A 22033-nucleotide genomic window follows, 5' to 3' on the forward strand; every position below is an offset into this window, starting at 1 on the left:
TATATATATATATATATATATATATATATATATATATATATATATATATATATATATATATATATATATATATATACAGTGGCACGCGGTAGTCTAGGGGGTAGAGCGTTGGACTGCTGACCGGAGAAACCTGGGTTCGGGCGAGGCACTCAGGGCACCTGCAGCTCCACCTAAGCTATGTGATTTTTCAGGTACCAGATCTTCCTGGGAAACCATAACCGGCACAAAGAAAGGAACTTGCCCCCCTACCCTCATGTGTGAATTTCATATGCCGTCGGGCTTAGTACTGGGTGAACTCCACCATCACCTACCAAACCGACCTTCGGGTTAATTACTGTGTTCATGGTTTTTTTATAGATACATATATACAGATGCACGATATCTATGCACGTTCACGATAACTATGAAGCTCTGGGTGCGCGGTATCTATATAAATTCATGATAACATATTATTATATGTTATTACATAACCCATAGCGTTATTACATAAGGTGCGCGTTATCGATGGGAAAATACGGTAAGGGCAAAATATCGAAAAAATAGTTTTAGCTTCATTATTGATAGTTTCTTAAAATATAGTTCACTTGGCTGCAAAGCATATCACCAAGGAAACGATTCAATCCTCCTACATTCAGGACTTTTCAGTCATTAGATACTGATGACATATAATGAATACTTGATCGAGATTCACCACAAAAACCTTCTGCCCCCAGATTTTTATGTCTCAGGTCAAAAGCCATGACTATGAGCCATTTCATACACAGCAGGGAATTACTCATGGTCAACACCACCTTCAATGATTTCTGCTGATGTATCCTGCCTCTAAGATTCCAACCTTATTTATTTATTTTAAAACATTATTCACATACTGCAGAAGCGCCAATTTACAGTGAAAAATATAGTATGACAAACATTAAAGAGGAGGAAATGCAATAACAGCATAACAATAAACAACGAGAACCGAACGTGGAGAGGGGAAAAATTTAATTTGTTGAGAGGTGGGATAAGGCTTGGGTGGTGAAATTGTTGCAAGATAAATTAAAAGGATGAAGAGAGTGACGGAGTGAATGTAGAAGGGAGGAGAGGCGAATTAAAGGTGAGCGCTTGGTGAGAGATATCCTAGGAATAGGCAGATGGAGTAGGGAGTGGGTGCGGGTGGATCGGGTTGGTATCCTGAAGGTGAAGAGAGAGAGCAGTTCAGGGCAATCAATAGTCGAGTTTAGGGTGTTGTGGAGGTCTTTTAAATCAGCTTTAAGTCGGCGATTTTGGGGAGTACAAATTTGAGGGCAAATTGCAGAAATGTGGGACTCGGTGGTTGACTATTTTGGCAAAGAAGTGAGAGATACAATCGAGGGATTTAAGATTAGTTGGGGAAGAGGTGGACCAAAATGGGGAGCAATATGATACTATGGGGAGGAAAATTGTTGAGAAGTACTAACGGAGCGCTACTGGATGTTTAATTTCTGTGAAGCGGTAAAGAAGGCCTCATAGGGACATTGCTTTATTTTTTATAGTCTGTATGTGGTCGGAGTAATTTAGTTTATGGTCAGTTAAAACGCCAAGGTCTTTCATGGTTTTTACTCTATTTAAGGGAGTTGAGTTAATTGAGAAGTTGAATTTCAGGGGTTTATTAAATAACGAAAAGACCGTGTACTGCTATGGCTATAGCATCATACCTATAAATTTCTAACTTGGACAACAGTTATCCGAATTATTTGTCACTGAATAATTGTAAACTTTTACTTCAAGCCATTGTATCCCACCAGACTTTAATATTTCGTCCATCAAATTCCCTTGTTTTGTACGGATTTCACGATTTCACTCATCAACTTTCCCTCTTCGCCCACCCTATTTAAAACTTCAGGGTTTGTCTTCCTCCAGGTTAAACTTTATTTTCTCATGAAATAATTTAACCGGCAGCGGCATTTATTCGTAAACGGCATACGCGTATTTCTTTAAGCTAAGCCATTTAAAGACTCGCGCCGAATATTCTGCGCTGCGTGGACTCCCCAATCCAAATGGTTCAAGGATCACTGAATGTATTCTACTGCCGATATAGACAAAATATCATCTTTTCAGTCATCAACCCCCGTGAAAAACCATCACACGTAAAAAGAAATACAGTTGCTTCGTACGAGTGAAAGATAATTTACGGTACGGTCCTTTTGGCCGCTGATCACCCAAATCTGGATGTTAATTTTAGACAGACGCTTTTCAATCTATCAGCCGACTCAGAATGGATGCCAGGCAATAAGTTCAGGGATGTTTTCGTAACATTTCCTAAAGAAGCTTCCGGTTAGCATTTATTCACTGAAGAGATAATTATTTATTAGGTCACAACGATAGCGGAAAACGAAAATTACAAAGAATGGAACATGCATGTGTCAAGGCGTATTCAATAGCGCAGAATGCATTTAATAGCTAAATATAAATTTTCAGGCGCATGGTTGAAAACGAAGCAATCACGAACGTAGAAATAAATACAGAGGCAATAACTTACTACAGCAGATCCAAGTCGAGGTAGATCATAAAACGAGGCATTGTTATTTGCATCTACTTCCAGACTGACGATCGCCAACTTCGTTACAATGCTCATAGAAATAAAAATTGCAGAAGAAGGATTTTACGACGACTGAAGATAATGATGTAGGGTTAAGAGAAACAAACGTGCAATTCATCTCGTTATATTAAATGCAAGCACTTTATTGGATGGAACTGCTAAGTTTAAATTTGATGGTGAGGGATTAAACTCTTCCAGACTCGTATTCTCATCGAAAAAACGAATATGACACAAAATTATATTACATGCAAATACCTTACAACGCGTCTGCCCGAGAGTGAATTAAAACTCATAGTCCTCTCATGTACAAGCACCCGAAATTTCAAGTGCGTAAATTGAATACAAAAATTGACGGGAAATCATTGGTTGATTGACGATGACGACGGAGACAAATCACCATAAATTATAAAGTTGGGATGTGCACGCAAGTTAAGTGACGATCACGAGCACTTTTATTTCATTCTCTCTGAAACCCATTTGGACCCGCAGAAATAAGGGCTCGAAGCGGAGGGAGGAGTCAAGAATGATTCGCTGGACACAACTGAAATATTTTACCTGCAATGTCTCCTTTCAATAAAACAAATGATAAAAGTGACAAATGAATCCTTACATCACAGCATTCTCGACAATAACCCCCCTAGCAAGTAATGGCCTCTTGGACGTGAGTCATCAGAGGAGGAGGGTCCGCGAAGAGGCTGGCTCGCTTTCCCTGCCGCTTGCGCTGCTGCAAGCCTCGAGGCGTTCGGCAAGCGCATGTTGCATTTCATGAATATTAGGTGTTTCGAAAATGAAAAGGGATTCCCATTTAGGTGCTAGAAAGAAACGTTCACAGAAATAGAAAATATTTTAAAACGAATATTTCTAAAACTCATTGCATGCGAGAAAATTCCCGATTTAGGGCGGATCCGTCTTAATTCCCGACCTAAAAAACAATAAACACATGAATATACCATAGGATCAATTTGGTAGGTGATGGTGGAGTTCACTGAATATAAAGCCCGACGGCGCGTGAAATCCACATATCCGGGTGGGGGGCGCCAGATCCTTTTCCTGTTCCGCCTATGGTTTCCCAGGAAGATCTGGTACCCGAAAGGTCATAGGGCTCGGGAGAAGCTGAGTGTGCAAAGAGACCTGCCCGGGAATCAAACCCGGTCCCTCCAGGCAGTTGTCCAACGCTCGACCCCTGGACTACCAAATCGCACTTTCGATATATAACAGGTTTTTAATGAGGACGGACGCATACACACACACTAGACGTTATGAAAAAAGAATGGGGGGGGAACGGGGCAAGCCGTCTCACCTTATAGGCATCGGGGATGTTCACGGGCTCTCCGCTCTCCGCCACGAAGCCCACGATGCCCGTGCCCCAGGGGATCCGTATCTCCTCCCGCTTCTCCATTTCCTGCAGTGTGCTCCTCGAGCACACGTCGAACAGCTTGGAGACGAGAACCCGGCTCTCTGTATCCGACGAACACCCACCGCCAGTACCGCCCTGCACCAAAAAGAGTGACCCGCGGTCGGCCCTCAACAACATGCTCACGTTCTGCAAGATCTTGTGACACAGCGATCGCACGTCCAAGTCGTTGCAGATGTCTTTGACCAACTCGAATATGAGCTCCTTCTCGTCCAGGTGGCGAAGCTCATTCCGGGACCGCCGCAGACTCCGGCTCCCACCACCGGTCTCGGCGCCAGCCCCGTGGGGCCCCGACTCCCCCGTCCCGCTCGCGCCCACGCAACCTGACCCCGGGGACTCGTTGCTTGGGCTCAGGAAGGTGGGTGTGCCATCGATGGTGTTCACCAGCGGCCTCAGGAGACCTCCCCGCTCGAACTCGTGAGCTGAGATCTTCCTAACAGGGGTAGCTGCCCCTGAGCCGCCCCGGGACGTGCAGGGGATCGTGGACGAACCCTGGCTGGCCGGGGAGTCCGGGCCGGTGAGACTGGAGGAGGCTGGCGTCGCGTGCGAAACCAGCCAAGCGTCCACGATTTGCCGCGTAGCTTTCCTGTGTAAAGGAATCGCCTGGGTGAGATTACTCATGCTCACTTTTCCACCGATAGGTAGAGAGACCGGTGAATACTTATTCGGCTACACCCATCCGTGTGTTCTTACGAACGCTAAGAGCTTGGAAAATAATAGAATTTGACAAAAAAATTATACCACTGAGAATAATATTTTCACAGAGATTTTGTTATCGTAAGCAAAAAAGGAGCCACTTTTTTTAATAATTGTTCACCTATTCCGTGCCTCCCTCTAGTCACCTTAGTTCAAATTCTGCTGTCCTTTCCAGGCTAGTGTCCGTTCCACAAGCATCGTTTAGGAGAAACATTTCGTCAGTAGTGGGAATCTATAGTTTCCAAATTACAAGATTTTATTGGATTGGACTTATTAATTTCCTTGCGAATCAATTCTTTCTTGAGTAATTTACCGAAACCCAAACGATACGATATTGAGCTTTAGGTACTTACCGTGAACACCGAAATCCATAATGAGGTTAATGAAAACCAGCATAGAACATATGAAAACTAACCACCCTATTATGTACGAGCTAGCAAGGATTTCAACATTACCGGAAATTATGTTTTTTTTCCAAACAACGAAGGAAAGGAAAAACAAGCGCTGAGGCCCTCGGGGAAGAAATGCGTGCAATCAGACCAATTCGGAAAAAAATTTCTGTTCATCGATATATTTCCTGGCGCAGTTTGATAAACAAATACTTATTATATCAGTCCCCTCATCACTTCGTGCTTGACGTTGACAGGTTCTTCAGCCTGTAATGTTGATGCATTAAAAGTTCATAAGTTCAAAGAAAATTATAATGACAATCAGTCATATCTTAATTAAATACTCGTGAATACAATAAAAATTTTGAAGATTTTTATAACAGGAGGCTCAGTAGGATCAACGGCTGGGAAGGAACGTTTTCAACTTCTTACGATACAATTTGCGATAGCGTAAAATACAATTATGATATTCAACATAGGATTTATTCGCAAAATTATTCTTCTGGAAATAGGACTCCCAACAACGAATCTACCATTCGTCAAATATTACCCAGCTTGCTTAAAACTGAATCAAATAGAGATACAGTCACTGCATGATATTTTGATCAAATAAAGGGCCATGTTTACTTTGTTTATCATGGCATCAAATGACATCAGTCATTATATCAAACCGCATACCGTATAGTGATATCTTCCGGGATAATAATATTTACGGCGTATATTTTTTGAGGCCTGCAATGCCAATGACAACGAGCTTTGTGCTCACTCTCTCGCAGGTCCATTGCAAATTACTTGACCTTTCATATTTTTCACAGATGGAAAGACCAAAAGTACGTCCAACTCATTGTTGTCAAAGTATCTTGATGATGGCGCGCTGAATTCTAGTAGGGCAAAAACAATCGTAAAACTAATGATCGAGTTCTAATGAATAAAGCACACGTTAAATTTTCTCAAACAAAAATACAATTCAATCGAGCCGTACATTCCTGAACGCAAACGGGAAGCGGTGGTGGATACATCGCGCCAAACTACAATATGAACGACGAATCCACCCTTTTCGAGCATAAGCAAAGATTATGAGAATCAGGGCGATTGAGGGCGTGCTCGGTGAATTTTCAATTACGCCATCGTGAGTCGCCGCTTCGTGGCTCAAACAGCCGTGAGTTTTCACGCACAAATGAGCATGCATGCGGGGAAGTCACTGAGCCAAAATCAGAGGGAAAGGACTATTGTACCAAGGTGGCATAAATATTACCATTTAAGTCCTGACAAAAGGTCCAGGGTGTCAACGTGAACCTCCAAAAAATAAAAACGAGCGCACGCCTAACGAGAGTACGATCGTTTTTTTACGGTTTTCAGGGCAATAAAAGGAATTAAAGGCTAATTTCTGTCCTCTGTGAAACATCTAACATTACGCTAACAAAATTTGGCCTTGTACTGTGGTGTGAAAATAGTTTGTGATTTAATTTGAAGTGTATTATACCAAAAAAAATCTTGTGCGGATTTTAATGCCCTACGCGAATAGATGGCTCTATCTGAGCCCACATCAAGCATTTCGGTAAAATAGGAGAGCCAATGCCTGTACACGATAAGTCATTGCCTCAGTGCCAGTTTCTTGACGATAGCAAATTTTCAAAACGTCCGATTCATATATCTAAATCTTAATCCGACGAAAACTGATTAGGCGTCACCATATTTTTCCCACGACTTCTTCGATCTGAAGGCCAAGAGAGAGAGAGAGGGAAAATTTCGCACTCTTTTGCCTGCCCCCTCAGCCTTGCCCATGCGACCCACTGGAACGAATCTCCCTCTCCCCCGAATACGAAGGCCAAAGAAACTCATGCTTCTCTACATGAACATCAACGAAATTACAATCGAATATTATTACTTTCATGGGCACCATAAAATGAAATATTCCATCTATGGCCGAGCGAGTTATGTTATTGCATAGATTTCACTATTAGAATATTAGGTAGTTGGATGACTGTTTTCCCTTTGAATGGTGGGTTTTGACATTGTGGGTCTTGTGTCACACGTTCAAGAGCTCACACGTTAAGCTTCGCATGGGCGAAACCCTGCCGCGCGTGTGCATTGTGCCTCAGAAGGTGGAACACCACGGCGTTTGGAGGCGATTCTGATTCAACCGATCGATGCTTGTATGTAGGTGCATACGAACGTTATTAAACTATGGCACACTCGTCTAACAGTTGACAATTCACCAGCCTTGCATCCAATCACACGAAAAAGTAATTAGTCCTTCGTATAAAATATTTTTCATTGAAACGCTAATTTATGCAGTTTCACGCCACTAGTACGTACTAAAATGTATTTTTTTAATTAAAACTTCGGCTAAGAGAGTATGCTGCTTCTGTTTTCCAATTTCGCATCGCATCTCAACCCATTTGATCTAGGTTTCAATGCTTCTGCAAGTAAATCTGAGGTCGGTAATTTGGGCGGCCGTTTATTTTGACAAATCTCGAAGAACAGAGCTAAATGGGAAAATAGCCCGAGTTCTCTTCGCTTTATTAGGATAGCATGTCGTTCACTCTTGATAGGTTTGCTACTCAAGAACAATTCCAGGGAACAAACGTGTTTCCAGACTTAAAAACGGGCTGCATTATTCTAACTCTTCTTTCTAGTTTTCCTTTATTCACGAAAAAAGGACACTTCTTTAATGTGGTGAATTTAATGGCGCTCGGAACGGTACTGCAAGAGGAACTGAAGGAATTTACCAAAAAGTCCTTCAACTTCGCCACGGAGGGTACTTTGATGTCCTCCCTTAACATCTTATGCAACCGAATGTAGAAACAGCTTTTGAATAAGTTTGAGCTTTTCGAACTTAAAAGCTCGAATTAGTTAAAGCGCAGACACAAGGTAACAGTCTCCTCAACATATTTGCGACAAATACCGACCGCAGTGATCATTACAAAGGTGGACAATACTGAAGGTATCAGTGACTGTAGCGGTTGGACGCCTGGGGTGCCTCCAACTGGGTGTTCCGCAGGCCCTTAGAAATCCCCACAGAAGCAGAAGGGGAGTCGCCAAAGACTTCGAGAGACGTCTGGCCACTCCGAGAACCTACGCAAGAAAAAGAATAAACCAGTAGTGGGTTGGCTCGGATTCGAACCATCCGTGTGCGCTGAACAACCCCTTTCCCGCGACCGACACCACAATGACCACAAACCTATCGAAGCCTTTCGTAGGAATGAAAACTAAGTTCGCGAAATGATTAAAGAAAGCCGTAGAGTCCAGCCAATCAATAAAATGAGCCTTAACTGAACTTCGAGAGACAAAAACACAAACTGGTCGCAGGTTAGTAATTCGCAGCACTGACAAAGACCACACTAGGAAAAAGTTTTTAAATCTTATTCGTGAAAGGATCAGAGGAACTGACAGAGGACCGAAAGGAATCTCATAATACTATGGGACCTAAACAGAGAAGTCAGAGCGGCCTTGAGAAGAAAACGAAAGGATCGCTTAAATTGTAAAAATAGTTCAAAATGGAGAGACGACATTCTTATAAAGTCGTGAGACGATAAAATCGTAGATTCTCGAGCAAAAACGAAAAGGATAATGCGCAAAGCCTTGCGTACGTAAAACATCATAAGCTTAATTTTATGAGAATATTTAGATGATAACTCTCTATCATTTTGGTCTAGCGTCGGAGAAAAACAAGGGAAACTTTCAACTGCAGAATGTTTTAAGGCAGACAAAGGTGAACTTGTTCATCTACATCTACATCTACTTAATACCCCGCAAGCCGCCGCAAGGGCGTGTGGCGGGGGGTGCTAGGACACCACCCATAATTTAGAAAAGAAAAAGAAAAAAAAACCGCATGCAAATAACGACAAAATCATATATATAAAAAAAAACATGGCATACATTCATGCATGAACACTTACACCCCACACACATGCAAACACTCAAACTACCAACTAACATACACATGCACCTGAAAGTATACCTACTGTTACATCTACGTATGTAAAAGACACGTATGTATGCATATCCTAAAACATTTCATTCGGGGCGTTTACAGCAGTAACATTTGTGCACAAGGCGATGTTCTCCAACGCCCGAAGAGCTAATAAATGACATATTTGCATTATTTTCTCGAGAATAAATAGAAAAACAATTCCGAAATGCAAACACACAAAGAAATCCCGGAAGAAATCTCAGCTGGACTCGTTGAACTTGCTGAAGAAATCTTACATTTTTTAAATTCAATAGAAGGATCAGTGGCTCGCGACTGGAAGCTCGCTTACATAACCTGCCTCTAAAACGGCGACGATAGGGAGAAGAGCAGTAATTGCAAACCGATTTTTTTAACATCGATATCCTGTAAAGCCTTAGAATATTGTTAGCAATATAATTTTCTCGACAGAACGAACATGTCCCACCGCAACAAGCACCGGCCTAAGAAAAAGATATCATGAGAAACGACTGGGTCTTTTTATTAAGATATACTGATATCGGGGAAAGGGAAAATGTGTGCTGTATTGTTAGATTTCAAGAAAGACTTCGAATGAACAGATAAAAAATTAAGATATTAAGGGATCAGTGAGAATGTGATCAATTGAATTAGTAACTTCTTATTTAAACGTAAGCAAAAGCAGCAGTACGCGTACATCACATTGAAGGCGGACGCACAGTCAGGAGTGCCACAAAGAAGTACTAGAGGCCCCTTACTTTCCTTGATTACGTGTACATTAACGACCTCATTAGAGGACGTAAATTTGGGAGTGCCACAGTGAAGAGTTATATTTCCTCTACTTTCCTTAATTTACATTAACGACCACGTTACTAGCAAACTTAGATTTACTTGCAGACGACACAGTCATCTACAGAAAAATACAAATACCTGAAGATAGCGGCCTGCTCTCTAGAGATTTAAAACTGATATCGCTGTGCTGTAAGATAAAATGTGGGTTTGAATTAAGTATCAGAAAATATTCAGCATTGAATCTCAACTCCTGGAAACGCGTCTTAACGAAAAAAATGTGAATTGACCAATCACAGTGCACCTTCTCAGACGGGAGGCCTATATAGGACGAGCAAAAACAAGCATCAATCACTTCTGCGCTAATGACGCCGACTGCAACGCCGGTGAAACTGTCGTGCCAGGTGATTTTTACTTTTACTTAGTACCCCGCGAGCCACAAGTAGGGTGTGCGGCAGGGGGTGTTTACACACCATACTAACCTTGACCCAAAACACCTTTCCCTCCAAGCGCGGTCGGATAAACTTTATTTTATTCTGATTCCTTATCGTTCGGGGGAAAAATGACATCTAACATCTATCTGTTCTGCTCTAAATGAATCCACACGGAAGAAATCCCGGAACATTTGAATCATCATAGTATTAGAGGAAATTTAATGATGAACTATGACGAAACCTCATGCAGGAATGAAACACAGGCTGCCCATTTCCATCAGTTGATGCATGTGCCGATTTATTCACACTAGGTCCGTGAGAAGACTTATTCACATTGGATACATTGGATATTACGCAGTATTCGTCACCGAAATGCTCATGGATTTGGGGTGGGAATCATTGGCTGAGAGACGATTCAATGCAAGATTGAAATTATTAAATAAATTTAGATCCGCATGTTTCAGCACCGAGGTCTCGCAAATTATTCGTACTCCTACATACATTGGTCGCTTGGATCATGCATATAAAATTCGGGAAATAGATGCCAGAACTAGCCGACTCAAGGACTCCTTCTTCCCACGGACAATACGGGATAGCAACTGCAGGGTTATAGATAGCAAAAATTCCACTTGCCACCCTCAGCGTCTAAAAAATAATTAGTTGTATTTAAATGCATGCTCTTCCACTAACCTTATGTGTTTTGTTATAATAACACATTCTTCCCGAATGACCTCATTCATGTTCTGTTCATCTGTTTTTAAGTTTCCCTTTCAATCCCTCGTCCCTCTCCGCGGGGGGAAATTCCTGCTACCTGCAACGTTGGGTCGCATTCCCTGCCTTTTAAAGACTCTTTGGGGGCAGTGTTTCGTGGTGCATTTTCATGTGGTGTTTCAATTTCTTGCTTGTTGTGTCCTGGCTTCCGTGTTGTAGGATGGCTTTCGTGCCGCATCATGGGTTGCAGTTTTTTAGTTGTTTTGCGGTATATGTGTTTGCATGAGTATTGGATGAAGGGATTTTTGCATGAGTGTGTGCGCTGCTGTGGGTGTAATTTTCCGTGTTGTTTTTTTGCATGTGGTATTTTTCTTTTTTACGGTTGGTGACCTAACACCCCCCGCCACACGCCCTTGCGGCGGCTTGCGGGGTATTATGTATTTATTTATTTATTTATTTATTTATTCAGTATGAGTCCGAAAACAGCACATTTTGGCCTTTACATCGAACTATTAACAACAATAACAATAGTCACATTTACAAACACCCAAGCCCTAGGTGGAGGAAAACTCACCCAGGCGGGAATCGAACCCGCGACCCTTGGAATGGCAGACGAGGACGTTACCCCGCCGCCACCGGGGTCGGACATGTAGATGTAGATGTAGATGTACACTGGGTAAATTCCATTCAAGGATTTGTTTTACCCGTGCACCACTCGCGACGACTCATTGGTGAAGCACTAAAGACAGAAATGGGTAAGCACAAGGGAAAAAGTTAGGAACATGGAAGTTACTTCAACTCACTCATGACTTGCGTCCTAACAACCCCACAACACGCCTTTATACCAGGTGGGAAGGTGCCGTGTAAATTAATTTTAAGATCTGATGCAGCTGTGAATTGTTCGTCCTGCATGAAAAGACTGCCGTCTGGCAAGTAGACAATGCGTTGCTTGCGAACCCGTCTTTAACATAGTTTTTCTTATTTTTCTTCATAGCGTGTAGTCAATGGATCTTTCGGTGGATCACGGGGTGCCATCTACATTTATATAATACCCCGCAAGCCGCCGCAAAGGCGTGTGGCGGGGGGTGTTAGGTCACCACCCGTAAAAAGGAACAATACCACATTCAAAATCAACAACATGGAAAACTACACCCACAGCGGCGCACACACTCATGCAAAAATCCCTACATCCAACACTCATGCAAACAAATATACCATAAACTAACAAACAACTGCATCCCAGGATGCGGCACGAAAGCCATCCAACAACACGCAAGCCAGGACACAACAAGCAAGAAGGCGAACCTACACCACCACATGAACATGGAACACAAAACGCTCTCCTCCCCAAGGAGACAGTGAAAGTCATGAAATGCGAACCAACGTGGCAGGTAGCTGGCGGGTCCCCCGCGGAGAGGGACGAGGGATTGAATGGGAGGCTTAAAAACAGATGAACAGAACACCAAAGAGGTCATTCGGAAAGAATAGGTTTTGGCAACAAAACACACGAGGTTAGTGAAAGAGCATGCAAGTGAATAGAACTGCCTATTGAGTAGAATTCCCTAGACGCTGAGGGTGGCAAGAGGAAGTTTTGAAATTCCATGTTTGTGGAATCATTGGAGTAGGTGAATTATTACAACCCCTGCTGCACGTCCTTAACACGGCTTGCGGAATAGATGCAAATGTTCATTCCCCAAGTCAGTGAGACTTAAAGTTAAGAATAAGTATGTGCATCTTTTATATGAATTAGGTGTTAAATGCAATTCGCACATTTTCCCCTCACATTGTACAATTTATTCAATGGGGTTGTATGAATGACTTAAAATTCATCATGCATACACCCGGACATTCACTCCGGATGACTATGATCGATTACGTGAGGAAACATAAATCATAGTATATGAAAAAATACATTCTAGGCACGTTACATATTTGGCACCGATTTATCGTGCAATTGAGATAGATTTGTCTAACACTTTGTCGCACATTAAAATTGTACTTTGTCTTCCTTATGAAATTGTGAAAATATATGTACCACTTGTATGCGAAAATGTATTTACGCACCACTTGGCACAGTTAAGGGCAGCCGCCAGCGGGCCAGCAATAAGTTATAGTGCATTCGTCTTGATGTATCCCAAATCACCAAAATCCATTGTATTTGTCGGAATTTCCTTCTAATATTGCCTAAAAGGCCATCCTGAAATGTGGCGGATAATGGAATACTGAACTCCTAACGTATAACCTAAATAACTGGGAAAAGGTTAAAATATGTACACACTCGGTCGGGACAAATTCTGATTATTTTCCACCGCTGATTCTCCTCATCGCCGAAAATTGGCATTCGTCGTGAGACTGTTCAAACTGCGAAACACGCAGAACGTTGAAACTGTTTTTGCATGCTCAAGCAGCAAAATCTGCGGTATATTGCCAAAACTTGGTAGGTACTTATGGCATGACACGATGGTTTAACTCTCGATGAAGCCGGATCATTAGAGCGAAGGGAAGAGTCGACACCTGAAGTTATGAAATGGGAGCCTTCGGACTGGTAGACGTAATTATTAGGGGTGACGACCGACAGCTAAGGAGACGACAGGCAGGTCATTTACGCCGTCAGGGATTCATGGGAAAGGAGGGAGAGTGGAGAGAAACCCGGGGTCGGCATTAGCCTACTCTCAACGAAAGGCACCAAGGGGTTCGCAGTCTAGATATTTTAGATTTGTTTAGATATTCTTGTACCCTTCAAGTCACCGCTAGAGTGTGTGGCAGTGGGTAAATACAAACCAGCCCAACGTCCCATCCGGCAGACAGCGTACTCACTTAAAGTGCTCTTCACATAGCAGCTCAAATAGCGACCGGGAGATCACAATATAAAATATGCCTCCTCCAGGATTCTAACCCGGGCCCTTTGGGTGGGAAGCCAGTACGCTACCACATCATTCCGATTCCCGCCGTCGGATAATGAAAACGAGTGAGGAGGAAGACCCGTCACACCACCTAACTATTACTCGATTTCGTGGAACTTTGATTTGATAACGTGCTTCATTTTTTACGAACGGTAAAGGTCGAATTAAACCAAATTATCCCGGAAAGACTCTCAGTTATAAGACCAAAAGGACAAGATAATTTTTTTAATTTTTATATTAAACGCATACTCACCACTGCTTTCTTCATTTCTTTTTCGCATTCAAAAGTTACCAGTTGCTCCCCTAGCTCACGGGAAACATTTTTCTTCGGCGCTGCGCTTTTTCTGTCGTTGTCTTGGACTACTGTCGATTATTCACATATTTTTCATATCGGCCTTTCAAGCGGGCATTTACCACGTTGGGTTCCACAAAGGCCTTGATACCTGCATTGACCAGGTTATTTTCAAAATACTGAATATTTACTCATTGACATATTGATAAATAATTACGATTCGCTTACCTCTATTTTTAATCCACATATTTTGATCTATCTTAATATCCACATGTCTATACATTCTTGAATAAGTATTAATTTATTGAGAAGGGTTAGTGGGAAAGGGAACAAATTGGCCTCCATCCACATTATTCATTAATCCAAATTAAGGTAATACATTTAAAGGCAAGGTCTCGTATTTTTGAGTCCCTTATATCGGTAAAAGCTACAAGAAATTAAAGACTAAGGGCTTTTTAAAAGTCTTGTTATAACATATATTAAGTACGTACTTTTCGGAGCAATCTAGACTCATTGCTATCTCTGGATCAGCATTATGTAGGCCTAAGCATTTTCTGTTTCTCCTCCAACAAGGGTAAGTCCATTAACACCCTACCTTGCACCCTTCACTGCGTTGCGTAACTTAGACTTGATAATAAGTTCTAATACTATTAAGGTAAAGCTTTTAAATTACAGGGCTGGTGATCGAATTGGAGCCCAGTTACTCAGACACTAAGCCATGGGGTGTAACAATTACGTTTCTACTTTTCCTAGAAGTTAACATGTGTAATTAAATATCAGCTGATGCTTAGATTGCAGCTGATTTCCATCATGAGCAATAAATGCAAAAATTCGAATTGGAGATCTTGATTTATATTAATATTATATGCACAAATATGTAGCGCACTCTTCACATGTGGGATAAAGCAGTTTCTATGTTAACGACTATCACTACGATAAATACGCTCTGTGGTGCATACATGGTGTGGATAAAAAGTATCGGGAACAATTTTTCCTGACGTGACTGTACGTTGCAGCGCGATCGCACCGCACAGGTTCGGTGGTGGGGGGTCTCGCCTTCAACGCGTGCGAATTGCCAATCGTATGTAAGCATTCGTTCAGGCTAGATTGTGTTTTTAGTGAACCCTTGCCGGGTGACTAGGTGCAAGCGCAAAATGCGGCGAATAACTGCACAGCGGTACGCCATCAAAAGTGTATTGAATTGGGGTAATCGGGTGCGAAGACGTTGAGTATGATTCGCCAAGTGTTCAAGGATGAAATCATGTCACAAACTGCAGATTTTAAATGGGACAAGCTCATTAAATATGGCCAAGAGAATTTAAAGGATGAGCCCCGCGCTATACGCCCGTCGACGCCAAGAATCGAAGACGACGTTTGCGTGATGTGCTGAACTCAGACCGTCTGTTAAGTGCACGCATGATCATTGGTCGTATTGGCATAGATAAGATCACAGTGCGCACCATTATCATTGGCAATGTAGCGACGCGAGAGATCTGCACTAAACTCGTCCCGAGGTTCTTGAGGGACGATTAAAAGCTGAGTCGAGGGTCTGCTGGCGAAGCCCTTCAGCAACGCGACGCGACGATTCCCCAACCCAATTACAGTCTCTACTTGGCACCAGCAGACTGTTTCCTATTCCCAAAAGTTCAATTTCCCTTCAATGGACACCACCATGGGACGCAAATACCGTCAAAGAAGCTTGCAAGCGTATCCTTGAGGACTTTCCGGAATCCGCTTACCAGAGAGCCTTTGAGTCGCGGAAAGGCACACCCTAACACTAAATTATAATAAATGTTCGGTGGTAAATTTCTTTAAAAGATCAACGGGATTTGCTTACAAATTAGCTGGAGTTGACCTAGAAGTAGTTGATACGGTAAAATACGTAGGTGTTACATTCACAAAAGACTTAACTTGGGGGACTCAGATACGTAAAGTCTGCATACATTGGTGGCTTCGATCATGCATATAAAATTCTGGAAATAGATGCCAGAACTAGCCGCCTCAAGGACTCCTTCTTCCCACGGACAATACGGGATAGAAACTGCAGGGTTATAGATAGCAAAAATTCCACTTGCCACCCTCAGCGTCTAAAAAATAATTAGTTCTACTTAAATTCATGCTCTTCCAATAACCTTATGTGTTTTGTTATAATAACCCATTCTTTCCGAATGACCTAATTCGTGTTCTGTTCATCTGTTTTTAAGTCTCCCTTTCAATCCCTCGTCCCTCTCCGCGGGGGGAAATTCCTGCTACCTGCAACGTTGGGTCACATTCCCTGCCTTTTACAGTCTCCTCGGGGGGTAGAGTGTTTTGTGGTGCATGTTCATGTGGTAGTGATGTTTCACATTTTTGCTTGTTGTGTCCTGGCTTGCGTGTTGTAGGATGGCTTTCGTGCTTAATCCTGGGGTGCAGTTTTTTGTTGGTTTGCGGTATACGTGTTTGCATTAGTGTTGGATGAAGGGATTTTTGCATGAGTGTGTGCGCTGCTGTGGGTGTAATTTCCCACGTCGTTGCTTTGCATGTGGTATTGTTCATTTTTACGGTGGGTGACCTAACACCCCCCGCCACACACCCTTGCGGCGGCTTGCGGGGTATTATGTAGATGTAGATGAAGGCCGCTGGTAAAAGTGTTTCAACGCTCATGGGTGGTACTTTGAAGAATTTTGAGGCATTATAGAAAAACAGGCTTTTTTTGAGGCTTTATACAAATACAAAACCTGTATCTGAAATAAATATATTTTGGTGAAACGTTTCCCGAGAATTTTCATACAAACCTTGCATGTAGACGAGCATGAACCTTAGAAATACAGGGTATACATGGTATGGGAATATGCCATATCAAATCCACATGCATCAGCACGATTTGGTGATAACAGACAGAATTTTGAGAAATTTCTGGAATGAGGACCCCGAATGATAAGAAATTTAATAACGAAAATTTTATGAAATGATGGCCAGAAGTTGGAAAGTCTACTTTCACTTCATTTTCTTTTAGTTAATACGAATTATTTTTAAAATCTATGCTATTTTAGACATACAATTTTCAAAATAGGCTAATCGTTAAAGAAAAATTGATTTAACACTTATTAGGTTAATGAAATACAACCAAGAAATCTCCAAGAATTCATTGGGAGACTGTGACACGTATATATTTCACTCTTGCAACGAGCTCCAGTCTCGCACCTAGAAAAATGTTTATTTATATTCTCAAAATACTAATTTTAACCCACAAAGCATGGAAAAATCACACACCATGCTGACTCTATGCACTACTCCGTTTGGGTGGGGCTGATGAAATCGGTTCTCCAATTAATGCAATACAATGTTTCGCAGACCATAAAGAATGAAAATTACATGTGACTGTATTGCCATACAAGACAGATTAGAAGCAACATGTATAAAAGCACGGCTTCACATCGGAGGGGGAAGAATTCCATGGCATTTGATAGCTTCAAGTAGCATCAAGGCCTTAAACCTTAACGTGTTCCTGGGTAGAAGTGTTCTAAAGAAAGTTTTTCTATATTTAAGTCGTCCCTCCTCTTTGAAGATATTTATAGTTAATTAGTTAAAAAAAGTTCGAGAGCCATGTATAACAGTTAGGTTTATGAAACTTTACTTTGGCTTTGAACAAGGTAGCACAGTCACGAAACTATTGGGTGCATTAGGATGAGGGCCAATAGTTGACCGTAGATTTAAATACAGGTTAAATTTAGTGCGTGAAGTTGGGGCAGGTTACAGGTTAAAAATATATACCAGGCCCCAGCTTACTGTGGCTTATCAGATCACTAACGTAAAATCAAGGAGATATATAACAGAAGGAAAAGATTTACAAATGTTTTATTATTATTCGTACAATTAGGGATCACAATAAATATGATCACAGAGTCGAAGAGGATAATAAGTATTGACAGTTATGCATTTTGTCGTTTTCATGCAACCATCTTAAATATACCCATTTTCATAACATTGTTCCCGCATGAATTCAATATTGTCCTCTTGCTATATATTTTTTCACGTAAGTAGATTTTTGCGTAGTGACCTAACACCCCCCGCCACCCGCTCTTGCGGTGGCTTGCGGGGTAATAAGTAATTGTATACTAAGAGCAACTTGTTTTATGAACCACTGACGAACATATATGGTAGGTCTAAAGCGAAATAAGTATGCTTAGACACTGGTCAACATCTTATGAAAATTACGATAAAGCAGCAATGAAACATACAAAAATATATCTAGAAATGCTGAGCCTTCAGTTTTTCAATACCGCTATATGAATTCACATTTGGTCACAATTGATATGAGGATATTAACAGAGACGAAAATTTTGTAATTTTCCACTAAATAAGTATTATATATTATATTATATCATATCATATCATATTATATTATATATATATACATATATATCACGTTCAAACACGAAATCCTGCCATACGACGAACAAATATCCATTCACATGGAAATAGATACAGGGAAAACGGATAGGACGAACACAGGAGAGGTGGGGAAGGTGGAATCGAACGGATCCCAAGAGTAAAAATAATACCTTGACCGGGACTCGAATACCGGATCTTTCCACTTCCCGGGCGGATACTCTAACCGCTTGAGCTATCGAGTAGATATAATTTACGTTGAGATCCTTGGGTCTAATATGTCGCCAAGTTCCCCGATTCTTTGGTCAAGAGATGTCAGGGGCTGTTTCACCCACCAAAGGGTGAAACAGCCTCCTGCGTCCGTCCTTTGTGTTATCCTATCCGTTTTCCTTATATCTATTTCCATGTGAATATATATATATATATATATATATAAATATATATATATATATATATATATATATATATAAATATATATATATATATATATATATAAATATATATATATATATATATATATAAAAAATGTATAATTATGCCGGACAAAACCCCAAGATTTTATGTCTCTGTTATTATGGAACGGTTCCACCACATCACACCTTGAATCTGTGTTTTATATATGATATGATAATATTAATTTTATGCAAAATCAGCTCATTTCCTTCACGCTTGAAATGTTAAATAATACTTCAACAAAAGCCCTATGCCTGTATTGGAATGAAAAGTAAAACAGCATTAATTTAATCGAAAACATGAAATTATAATGAAAAAGCAAAGTGTTATAAATCATCAATTAGCCTATAAAGCAAACCTTATTCCTGATACAACTGGGCCCAACACTTAAACTACCATTATTGGTTATAGTCAGTATTTCACCTAGTGAAGTTTATGAGAAAGTTCTATAGACCCATAGTGAAAGCTTATAACTCAGCAAAACTTCAGGCAAAACTAAACCGAAGGTAAACTAAGGCATAGCTATGAACTCAAGAGGTCACTTTGATCGGTGAAGGTGAAACTCAAATGGAATTCATAATACGCGATTTACATGTTAAAGGAGTAGATCTGTGTATTTACGTATTAAAGTGAAGACCCATGAAGACCTCTGGATTACCAACAAATAATCAGAAAATCACACAACTTCGCCGCACCCCAATTAGAAACAAAGCACTCCGCTTAGTAACCTGACGTTCTATTCACTAAACTACCACACCACTTAGCATTGTAGTTAGTTTGAAGTCATTATTTATGCCTCGGTGAGTTGTATAAAATAAGTTATGCCTGAGAGCCATAGCTCATTTCATGCAGAATATAGGCACTAAATTATTTTATTTTACGAGCCGAAGGGAAAAGAAGAAGATTTGAACAGAGACCACGTAGAGGAGCAAAAGATAGTCGTGAAACGGGTGGATGGAGAATGTACATAAAATGGCAATGCAATAAACGTGCAAAACCCATAAACTCCGCCCATTGTAAATCTCAAGTAAAACGTGCTTTTCCCATCGAATACAAGGCAAAGCCATCAGCAAATATAACAACCCAGCCCGTCTACTGGTTTCGTCCCGGCCACCGATGGTTTATTGGAGACTGCCGCCATCCACCCAATAGGACCACTTCGAACCCTAAAGACTATATATACTGGGTGTTATTTAACAAGGTCAATAAGTTGTTTCCGCTATTTCTTGTAAATGTCTCCCTTGTCTTTCCCTTCCCCCCTTTCCCCTCCCCCCTCCCTTCCCCCCTCGTTTCCTACCACGTCCTCTCCACCCCTTCCGGAATGTATACAAGCTTGAACACAACTTCAGTTGGTTACCTGATGATGATGTAATACATCGAAACCCGGTCTTAAAATAAAAAATTTACCAATTGCAAAAGTGCTTCAATCAGTTATTCAGCAAATATAACGGGTAAGCTCACGTTTGACCGCCAATCTTTGATTTATTCATAAACATCAGATGAGTTGAAGCGATGGCTACGCAGGATAAAATATTGGAATACACTATAAAGAACCGTCAGGCATCAGAGCGCAAAGAGTTTGCTTAAAACGCGTACTTTATTTATCTATGCCCTGTGTTTGCTATGGAAAATGATACGAAAGGGCATTAGGAATTCGAAGACTGGGTCGGAAAATAGTTTCAATGAATCCGAAAATCAGCTCAAGGCGTAAAAAATGCCAAAAAAGAATTTCTATATCCGCCAGTGCTAATTGGGCGTGCCCGAGCGTTGTATTGATGCGGCCCAAATCGAATCGATCGACCCAAATCGTTTAACACTTGAAAAAGTTAAGCGCCCGGGGAGGGAGGGCTAGGTGAGTCAACTGCTGAACGCACGCGACTTATCCGCCCGCCTCTTGGGCGCCTCTCCTCCGCCGGCGTTCACTAACGTGCCCACCTCCAATTTACTCAACGTCCCTTTCAACAACTACTTCCTCCTTGTGAAGGCCTCTTTCCTTGCGCAATTCTTCACCTTATGTTCCTACTATTTGACCGTGTTGGTCCAAAACACTTCCGAGATACGTAAACTGATCTACCTGCTCTAGTTTTTGCCCTCCTATTCTAATGTTAAGCTTGGCCTTATACTTTCTAGAAAATCGCATAACCTTTGTTTTAATAATATTGATTCTCATTCCACACCTGTCGCACTGAATTTCCAATTCAATCAGCAATGCTGGCAACCCCTTGGCTGACTGACAAACCAAAGCTTGGTCATCAGCAAACCTAACTGATTTTACGAATTCCCCGCCCACTTTCATTCCTACCTCCAGTTCTTCCCATGCCTCCTTGATCACTTCCTCTGAATACAGGTTGAACAGTAACGGTGATAAAGGGCAACCCTGCCTTACGCCCCTTCCTAACACTGCCCATCCGGACTCCCCGTTTCCAACCCGCACCTGAGCAGTCTGAGACATGAACAGGTTGCAGATTAGCCTCCTTTCCCTCCAATCTACAGGGTCATACCCAAAAGTTTTAGGACTGATTTTCTCTGGCGCGAACGGAGCGGTGGAGGGGGGTCTGCCTGGCAGGGTATGATGGAAGGGGCTCTTAGCAACAGACCAACACCAACCTCAGTTGCCTGCGGGCTGTCGTTGAGTGAGGACACCGTTTTTAGTGAAGCAAGTTTTTTGTCCGCGTCAAAAACAAAATGAATCTGAATTTAGAGCAACGTTATTCCGTGAAGTTTTGTGCGAAACTCGGGAAGACGGCCACTGAGACCTCTATATGATCAAGCAGGCTTATGGGGACACTGCCTTAAGCCGTTCCACAATATTTGAGTGGCACAAGTTGTTTAAAGAGGGTAGGGAGCTCGTTGAAGACGACCATCGCTCCGGACGGCCGTCGACGGCAAGAACAGACACGAATGTGGACAGAGTGAGGACACTGCTGAACACAGACCGACGCTTAACCAGTGAAGAAATTGCAGACCAGTTGGGTCTGTCTGCATCCAACGTCCAACGCATTATTTCACAAGACTTGGCCATGTGCAAGGTGTACGCCAAGATGGTGCCGAAAATTCTGCCATGGCGCGCTCGTCGTCAGACAGCTCCTG

General features: G+C 41.8%; 1 protein-coding gene across 2 annotated transcripts in view; it reads right to left on the minus strand.

Moving 5' to 3' along the window:
* The window catches only part of Pde11 (Phosphodiesterase 11), a 243498-nt gene that overhangs the window by 64621 nt on the left and 156844 nt on the right, over window positions 1–22033 (minus strand). For both annotated transcript variants that reach the window (XM_071586469.1, XM_071586470.1), the window contains exon 5: window positions 3861–4560. In XM_071586469.1, the coding sequence (XP_071442570.1) occupies window positions 3861–4560 (700 nt within the window). The remainder of the gene's footprint in view (window positions 1–3860; window positions 4561–22033) is intronic.

The sequence above is a fragment of the Hetaerina americana genome, unplaced genomic scaffold, assembly GCF_022747635.1.
Source record: "Hetaerina americana unplaced genomic scaffold, ioHetAmer1.1.p SCAF_23, whole genome shotgun sequence".
Taxonomy (NCBI): Eukaryota; Metazoa; Arthropoda; class Insecta; order Odonata; family Calopterygidae; genus Hetaerina; species Hetaerina americana.